We start from the raw sequence: 9,930 nt of genomic DNA on the forward strand, positions 1-9,930 counted from the left end.
CATTTTAATCAATTTTTCCCAGTAACAAAGCAAGGGTTAACAGCCAAACAAAATGCTATATTTATGGCCCTGATTCTGTACTTTACAGAAACACCCCATATGTGGTCTTAAACCGCTGTACGGGCACACGGCAGGGCGCAGAAGGAAAGGAATGCAATACGGTTTTTGGAAGGCAGATTTTGCTGGACTTTTTTTTTTTTTTACACCATATCCCATTTGAAGCCCCCCTGATGCACCCCTAGAGTAGAAACTCCAAAAAAGTGGCCCCATTTTAGAAACTACGGGATAGGGTGGCAGTATCGTTGGTACTAGTTTAGGGTGCATATGATTTTTGGTTGCTCTATATTACACTTTTTGTGATAACAAGAAATAGCTGTTTTGGCACCGTTTTTATTTTTTGTTATTTACAACATTCAGCTAACAGGTTAGATCATGCGATATTTTTATAGACCAGGTTGTCACGGACGCGGCGATACCTAATATGTATACTTTTTTTTATTTTATGTAAGTTTTACACAATGATTTCATTTTTTAAGCAAAAAAATCATTAGTGTTTCCATAGTCTGAGAGCCATCATTTTCTCAGTTTTAGTGCAATTACCTTGGGTAGGTTATGATTTTTGCAGGATGAGATGAGGTTTTATTGGCATTATTTTGGGGTGCGTGTGACTTTTTGATCGCTTGCTATTACACTTTTTGTGATGTAAGGTGACAAAAAATGGTTATTTAGCACAGTTTTTATTTAATTTTTTTTACGGTGTTCATCTCAGGGGTTAGGTCATGTGATATTTTTATAGAGCCGGTCAATACGGACGCGGCGATACCTAATATGTATACTTTTTTTTATTTATGTAAGTTTTACACAATAATATAATGTTTTAGTGTCTCCATATTCTGAGCCATAGTTTATTTTTATTTTTTGGGCGATTGTCTCAGGTAGCGGGATCAGGTGACGGTTAGATTGGTACTATTTTGGTGGGCAAAAGCCTTTTTGATCGCATGCTGTTCTACTTTTTGTGATGTAAGGTGACAAAAAAAATGTTTTTTATTTTTTACGGTGTTCATCTGAGGTCATGTGATATGTTTATAGAGCCGGTTGATACGGACGCGGCGATACCTAATATGTATACTCCCCCCCCCCCCCCTATTTTTTACCAATTTTTTACCAATTTTTTTTTACTTTATTTGGGGAAAATGACGTTTTTGTTTATTTTTACTTGAAACTTTTAATTTTTTGGGGGGAGAACTTTATTTTTTCAACTTTTTTTCACTTTATTTTTTGTCCCACTTTGGGACTTGAACTTTGCGGGGTATATTCCTTTACAATGCATTCAAGTACTTCTGTATTGTAATGCATTGGCTGTATGAGTAATACTGTGTGTATTACTCATTCAGCTTCCGGGGCCTGTGAGATCTTCACCGGAAGGCAGCGCCGCACCAGGTAAAAGCCGCAAACTGCAGGTCTGAATCGACCTGCGGTTGGCGGCAATCGCCGACACGGGGGGGGTCACGGGACCCCCCCGCGCATTTAGCCGAGGTGCCTGCTCAATGATTTGAGCAGGCACCTTGTTCCAATCACCGCCCGCCAGGCGGCGGTGATCGGAACAAAACATGACGTACCGGAACATCATGTGTCCTTAAGGACTCGGGAAACATGCCGTACTGGTACGTCATGTGTCCGTAAGGGGTTAATCTGTGTTTTCGCTATGCTCAGAGTCAGCTTGAAGTCAAGTCAAGCTAAGCCCGCCCCTTACCCATCCTCCCTTCACTCTAATTGACATCCTGCTGTGAGGCTGGGATCGTGCAAGTCTTGCGCATGCGCGGTGCGCTCCTTGTCGCCCCGCGATCCCATCTCCAGCTCCCGCACTCAGCCGGCCGCTTTCCTCTCTGTGCATGCGTCAGGCTTCTGTGAGGCCGATGCCAGGACACTGCGCAGGCGCTGACATGTGTGTCCAGGGCGTGGGATTACAGGCGCTGCACAAACATCACGTCGGCGAAGAGGCGTGAATAAATTAGCAGTGGGGCGCTGGGCTCCGAAGTAATGGGCGCGGCTAGGCCCCAACTTCCGGAGGGACGTCCCCTTGGGCACCTTATTGAGGTACTTTGCATATTAATAAAACCGATTTTATAGACAAAATAAAAGACACAGGGCAGTAATACTAGTATATTTTAATGTAAATAGTGGAGACTGATGTGGTGATGTTATTAGCTCAGTAAGTAAAATCCAGGTGACAGTGTCCCTTTAAGCTGCAATTCTTATTTTGTCTAGCAGGTGGCAGGCCAAAATAAGAAATAAGCAATTCTGAGCAATAAATTGAGATAAAAAAAATCCATGATTGTTCAGAATAAATAAAAAAAAAAATGATTATGCAGGCTCAAATATGAGCTTCAAAATCACAACAAAAAAGTAAAAAAAATTATAAAAAAATCATTTGAAAGTTTAAATGGAAAAAGGGTCAAAATGGCCATTTTGCAATTTTTTTATCGCTTCTCTTACCAAAAAAATGTAATAGAATGTGATCAAAAAGTCACGCACACTCCAAAATCAATAAAAACTAAAGATTGTCCTGCAAAAAATGAGGCCCCACACAGCTCAGTAGAAATAACTATAAAAAAGTTATGGGGGTCAGAATATGATGTAAAAAAACAAATAAAATTCTCAAAATTAAAATGTTTATTTTTACACTATTTAGACATAAAAACCTATTCATATGTGATATTGTTGTAATCTTACTGACCCAGAGAATGAAGGGCACAGGTCTGCTTTTCCGCAAATGGAACGCCGTGGGAACAAAACCTGTAAAACTGTGGAGGAATTGCGTTTTTTTTCCAGTTATACCCCATTTGGAATTTTTTTTTCCGCTTCCCACTACATTGTATGGCATATTAAAGGGGTTATCCAATTTCTCAAACCCCCCCCCACATAAGCCGGGCCCCTCACCGGTAATATACTTACCCCGCTCCCTGCGCTGCTCCTGGTCCCCGCACCGTCACTGCTGCTTCTTCCTGAACACGGATGAAAACATCCGGGGTCGGGGCAGAGTAGCCAATGGCAGACGGGGACGGGCAAAAGTTATTGCTCAAGGAAGATGGGGAAGAAAAATAACATGAATTGTTATGTAACATGAATTCATGTAACATGAATTAGAGGATTTAAAAATAAATAGGCCTAACAGGGTTAGTGATAAAAATATTTACTAAGTGTGATAAGGTGTAATAAGGTAAAACAGACAAATCACATGGCCTGCCCAATACAATATGAAGGGACTCCAGCTGCCATGTTGTGGCACATTGCCAACACCTCATGGTGCTTCAAGAAAGAAATAGTGTTTCAAATCAATTCATCCTACCTGGATGATGTTCCCTAGTTAAGTGCCAATTAACTGTCTGTGTATACCAGGTTTATACTTTTCAGCCCCTCCTCCGGTGTGCAGCAATCATTTCTCTTAGGAAAGCATTTAAGATTGTGACCTTCTCAGCACAATAGGGGTTGGGTATGCTATCTAACTATCCCTAACTCACTACATGAATATCATTGCACAGAATATAGAATGTAATATTAAAGGGGAAAGAATTAAAGTTAAACCAACCAATACCTAATTAAAGTACACTTACAACACAAGGGTATTTCCATCTAGGACATTGGTAGTGTATCACTAAGATTTGCCCCCAATGTCTAATAGGTGCGGGGCTCCACCTCTGTTAACGGCACCTATAGCCGTCAAAGTCCAAGAGGGCACACCGTGCATGTGCATCACTTCATTTCCATGGGAGTGGCCAAAAAAGCAGATCTTTGGCTTGGTTAGTTCTATAAGCGCTATAGAAGGGGCATTACGCTTCCTATTCATTTCAATGGGACTTTCGAAAATAGCCGAGCACGCCACTCGTCTATTTTTGCCATTCCCATAGAAATGAATTAACATAGTGATCTATTGGTCGAGGCTTTATTATTACTATTACTGTTATTTAAAAATTATAAAAATCTGATTTATTCTTGGCAGATGACTATACCAGGAGCTCAAAGGAACATTTTATATCATCAGATTTTAAAACAGATGATTGTGGTGTCATAGAAGATACACATAAAGAGCATGCCATTATCCCACATGTATCCTCAGCCTTGCACAGCATAGATCTATCATCTGATCCTTTGGATGGATTTCAATCTTCTGATTTATCACAGACTATTGAGCAAAATAAAAGTCACAGAAGAAGTGTTCAACATCAAAAAACTTACCCAGGAAAGAAGACATTTTCATGCTCGGAATGTGGGAAATGTTTTAACCGCAAATCAGTTCTTGCTATACATGAGAGAATTCACACAGGGAAGAAGACATTTTCATGCTCAGAATGTGGGAAATGTTTTAACCGTAAATCAGTTCTTGTTATACATGAGAGAGTTCACACAGGGGAGAAGCCATTTTCATGCTCAGAATGTGGGAAACGTTTTAACTATAAATCAGATATTGTTAAACATCAGATAGTTCACACAGGGGAGAAGCCATTTTCATGTTCGATTTGTGAAAAACGTTTTAACCGAAAATCAGATCTTGTTCTACATGAGAGAATTCACACAGGGGTGAGGCCATTTTCATGTTCAGAATGTGAAAAACGTTTTAACTATAAATCACACCTTGTTATTCATCAGAAAATTCACACAGGGGAGCAGCCATATTCATGCTCAGAATGTGGAAAACGCTTTAACCATAAATCAGAACTTGCTAGACATGAGAGAATTCACACAGGGGAGAAGCCATTTTCATGTTCAACATGTGAAAAATGTTTTAGCCAAAAATCACAACTTGTTCTACATGAGACAATTCACACGGGGGAAAAGCCATTTTCTTGTTTAGAATGTGGGAAATCTTTCACAAAGAAAGCAAGTCTTGATGCACATTACAGAATTCACACAGGTGAGAAGCCATTTTCATGCTCAGACTGTGGGAGACGTTTTAACTATAAATTAGTTCTTGTTAAACATCAGAGAATTCACACAGGGGAGAAGCCATTTTCATGCTCAGAATGTGGGAGACGTTTTAACTATAAATCAGGTCTTGTTAAACATATGAGAACTCACACAGGGGAGAAGCCATATTCATGTTCAGAATGTGAAAAATGTTTTAATCAAAAATCAGATCTTCTTAAGCATCAGAGAATTCACACAGGGGAGAGGCCATTTTCATGCTCAGAATGTGGAAAACGTTTTAACCATAAATCACATCTTATTATACATGAGAGAACTCACACAGGGGTGAAGCCATTTTCATGCCCAGAATGTGAAAAATGTTTTAACTATAAATCACATCTTGTTAGACATCAGAAAATTCACTCAGGGGAACAGCCTTATTCATGCTCAGAATGTGAAAAACGTTTTAACCAAAAATCTGATCTTGTTATACATGAGAGAATTCATACAGGGGAGAAGCCATTTTCATGTTCAACATGTGAAAAATGTTTTACCCATAAATCACAACTTGTTATACATGAGAGAATTCACACAGGGGAGACACCATTTTCTTGTTTAGAATGTGGGAAATCTTTTACAAAGAAAACAGGTCTTGTTGCACATTACAGAATTCACACAGGGGAAAAGCCGTATTCATGCTCAGAATGTGGGAAATGTTTTATAGATAAATCACATCTTGGTAAACATAAAAAAATTCACACAGGGGATAAGTTGTTCTCATGCTCTGAATGTGCGAAATGTTTTATGGATAAAGCACATCTTGTTGTACATGAGAGAATTCACACAGGGGAGAAACCATTTTCATGCTTTGAATGTGGGAAATGTTTTACAGATAAATCAAATCTTGTTAAACATCAGAGAATTCACACAGTGAAGAAGCCATTTTAATGTTCAGAATGTGGTAAATGCATTAATCATAAAGCAGATCTTATTAGACATTAGAGAATTCATATAGGGAAAAACTTTCCATGTTCAGGATGTGGGAAATGTAATAGAATTAAGGCAAATCTTATCACATATCAGAGAATTCACACAGAGATGAAGACATTTTCATGTCACCTCTAATTGCACATTAATGAACTTATAGAGGAAAAAAAAATGTTGGGTTCACAATGTGGGAAATGTTTTATTCTCACATCATATCTTTTTAAAGATTAAAGGGAGTCTGTCACGAGAAAATTCACTGGTAAGCCAAGCACAAAGCCCAGCTGAATGGAATGATATTTGTTTCTTCATTCTGGAGAAATCAATTCAGCAGGAAAGCAGCCATTTTTGAAGTAGCACTCCCTGAAAAAAATGTTTCTCTGACCTGTATATGATGTAAACTGTAGTGATGGTAATCTTCTTACCAGTGACAGTATGTGTTATAACCTTAGCTGTGTCATGTGACCAGCACTCTGATTTCCAACAGACACAGGACAGGAAGTCGGTTACCTCTCTATTCATTTCCATGAGACTGACATTGAGGCTCCTATAGTAATACATGGAGACAGGGACGTAGCTATAGAGGGAGCGGCTGCTTTGGGACCCGAACTCAGAAGGGGCCCAAAAAGATATTATTCTCAGGGCATCCTCAAGAGTATTATACAATGACATTATATACAGAGACAGTGTAGGAATTGGACGGAGCGGCTGCCGGGCCTTGTCTGAGAGAGCGATCTTGACTAGCCACAGGAGTGGGGGTGCATGGGAGGCGGGGGTTGCAAAGAATTTGCTGGGGTGGGGGGCCTATGGAGAAACTGTTTACACATAAGATGTAAAGTCGGTGCTAGTTACATGACACAGCTGAGAAATAGAAGTGAGGGGATAACTCATAATTACAGACACTGAGAAGAAGATTACCTTCATTATCGTTTACATCTGGTATGTTTCTAACGGGTCAGAGAATAAAAAGTTTTGTGGTAGTGCTACTTTACCAAGGTGCTACTTTAACAAGTAATGCAAGAAAAAAAACAGCAGTTATCATCAAAGTAAGTCACTTGTCATCCAAAAGTCAGTTACAAGCACTCAATGACGATTAGGGCTTCTCATACATGATGTGGCCCTGGCAGTGGGGTCTGCGTGCAGCTCATCACTAATTGCTGGTACACACCTGTAATTGTTGGTTTGCACCTGTACAAGCTTTGTGCATGGGGAGCCTAAGAAATATATGTACTAATAAATGTCTGTTGTCTAAACATAAAATAAAATCCAGATAACGCACCTATATGTCCACAATATGCAGATAATATATTCTGTTGAAGGCAATGTGTTACCAGGTTATTGCTGACCAATCCGAGAGGCCATGCAGGGTCACTTACTTTGTTTCTTCAGTTTTCTTAAAATCGGGAGCAGAGTTCTAGAGTCCAGTAAATCTAATGCACGTGCTCTTGGGTACTGAGTAATTTTAAGAAAAACTACTATATAAAACATAGTAAATGACCCTGCGCTGTAATCAGGGGAGCCGTCACATGATTCCCTTAGACTTTATATAACTGTGTCAAACATGTTGTTACCATATGTTAATAAATATCTGCATTCTGGGCCTATGTCTCTTTATTCTTTAGATGATAAGGTATGCCCCCCAAACCTAAGGAGTTAAAAGGGTTGTCTGGCTGTTAATATTAATGACCTATTGCTAGGATAGGCCAGCAATATCTGATCGGTGGGGGTCCGATACCCCCAATGATCAGCTGTGAGATGATGAGGAGGCGGCGCTCCATGTAAGCACTGCTTCCTGGTCATTACATTACATTTCGTCTCCAGTGGAGCGGTGGTATAGTGTTATTACAAGTACCTGCTCCATTCACTTGAATGGAGTGAGTAGTTGTATTGCACTACACTTTAGAGACTAAGCGCAGTGTAATGTACAGAAAGCAGCACTCTTGGGTGTAGGACCCATGCCGATCAGATATTAATGACCTATCCTGGCGATAGGTCATTAATATTAACGGTCAGACAACCCCCTTTTTTTTTTATCAGATAATTTTTATTAAAGTTTTTTTGAAAGGCCTTAAATCATACAATAACACAAACCCTTATCCTCCCCCTTTCCTTTACCCACCCTTTCCCGCCTTCAGAGTTCGTTTTTCCTCCATGGCTCTTTCAATAAAGTACACCGATGATATGCTGCTCCTGTCTCGTTTTTTTGTTTCTTTATGCTTCTTACATGTTGTTTGTCTTTCTCCTAAATTAGTACTTTGCACACCTGCCATACAACCATCTTTCATACTACCCTAAAGTGGTAATAAGCTATATCTCTGATATGATTTATCCTGCTTTCTCACTGTGTCCTCAGGTAATATCATGTTTCATCCATGAAAACCATATTACTTACATTTTTTTAATAGAACCTCTCTTTTGGTACACATATCTTTCCAATTGCAGTAAATTGTGCACTCTGCTCACTAATTCCTGTATCTTCAGAGGCTGCTGATCAATCCAGTGATATGCAATACATTTTCTTGCCTGGTATAAGATACGCATAATAGCTGTTTTTTTCTTTACCAAACTAGGCATTATTTTAACATAGAGTACCATTGGTTAGAAAAATATACGTTTTTAATAAATTCATGATAAAAATACACATAGTGAATGCCAAGAATAGGGTAAGGGAGCAGGGGAAAAGAAAACGAGCGCCATCCTGGATGGACACACTGGTCACAACATATAATGATCTATCAATGAGGTTACTGCGAATATGGGAAAAGCAACTACTGATGTATGGTACAATGACCAACCCATAGGTGCAGACCAGATAAGTAAATAATGGTAGAGGGTGAGTGGAGATCAAAGAAATGGTCAGACCGCCATGGCTATAGTGCATAATGACTGGTACAGAGAACATAGGTCATGCTAAATGTAGACAGTGTACCAATAAATCTGCAATAATGAACCAGGCAAAATAGCTCAACATTGGCAGCACATAGCCATGGCTGGACACCTGTGATCAAACACTCACCAAAAAGGGACCAGATGTGAACAGAAAAGCCAGGATGGCGCTACCCCAACGCGCGTTTCGGCGTGCCTTCGTCAGGGGGTAACGCCATCACTGCGGACCAGATATTTATGTCTCCTTCAACCAATGGCAGAGATAATACTCACTCATCTCCTGGTGTGTTGGTGAAACGGCGCGCGCAATCCGTACACCGTCACTTCCGGCAATCCCACAGCCGGCGTCCCGTCGGCACGCCCACACCACATGACAAGTCACATGATCGGGCGGCGTGACGTCCGGACGCTCGGGCGTGAGATGCCGTAGGCGGTGACGAACGACGCGCGCACACAACACAGAAGGGGAGGAGGAACGGGACGTCTGTACCTCAAAAGAGAACGTAACATAACATATAGAATACAGATTTAAAGGCACCATATATGCTGGCATGTCAGATTTTACAATTTTGTGGACAGCCCTGTATTCGCTCATTATAAGAATGCACATATAGAAATGACAACATGCGTTTTTATAGATAAATAGCATAATGTAAATATGAGAATGACGTATAAGTAGATATATAATAATGTAAACACTAGATATATTATATACATAATAAGCACATATATGTAGAATTTCATCATAATGTAACATGGCATGGGCATATAGATATATAAATGTACAATTCATTAGCATGATAAACAAAGTTGAGGTATGGGCGACAAAGGACACATCCCAATTAGGATAATGCCAACAATGATTAAATAAAGATAATAAAAAATTACAAAATACATAAATCAAGTATATAGTGGATTCCGGTAAAAAACCATATGTGATGGGTCAACCATGATTGAGGGTATATATATATGGATGATGATAAGAATAAATAGATATGCAAATATAAGTGTTAAATATACAATGTACAATAAAGATCTATATATATGATAAAACAGGGTACAAGACCCAGTGGACCGATCAAAGGATTCAATGAAGAAAGATAATAGAAGTGACAAAAAAGTGTTACATGCCATTTAGAGAATTCATAAATGGCC

At 39.5% G+C, this 9,930-nt stretch overlaps 1 protein-coding gene across 2 annotated transcripts in view; it reads left to right on the forward strand.

The window, feature by feature from the left end:
* LOC122934016 (gastrula zinc finger protein XlCGF57.1-like) overlaps positions 1-6,624 on the forward strand; it is a 46,261-nt gene extending 39,637 nt beyond the window's left edge. For both annotated transcript variants that reach the window (XM_044289141.1, XM_044289142.1), the window contains one exon: positions 4,001-6,624. In XM_044289141.1, coding sequence (XP_044145076.1) covers positions 4,001-5,853 — 1,853 coding nt within the window. In that variant the 3' untranslated portion in view covers positions 5,854-6,624. The remainder of the gene's footprint in view (positions 1-4,000) is intronic.
* The last annotated feature ends 3,306 nt before the right edge of the window (positions 6,625-9,930 follow it).

Source organism: Bufo gargarizans, chromosome 4 (assembly GCF_014858855.1).
Source record: "Bufo gargarizans isolate SCDJY-AF-19 chromosome 4, ASM1485885v1, whole genome shotgun sequence".
NCBI lineage: Eukaryota > Metazoa > Chordata > Amphibia > Anura > Bufonidae > Bufo > Bufo gargarizans.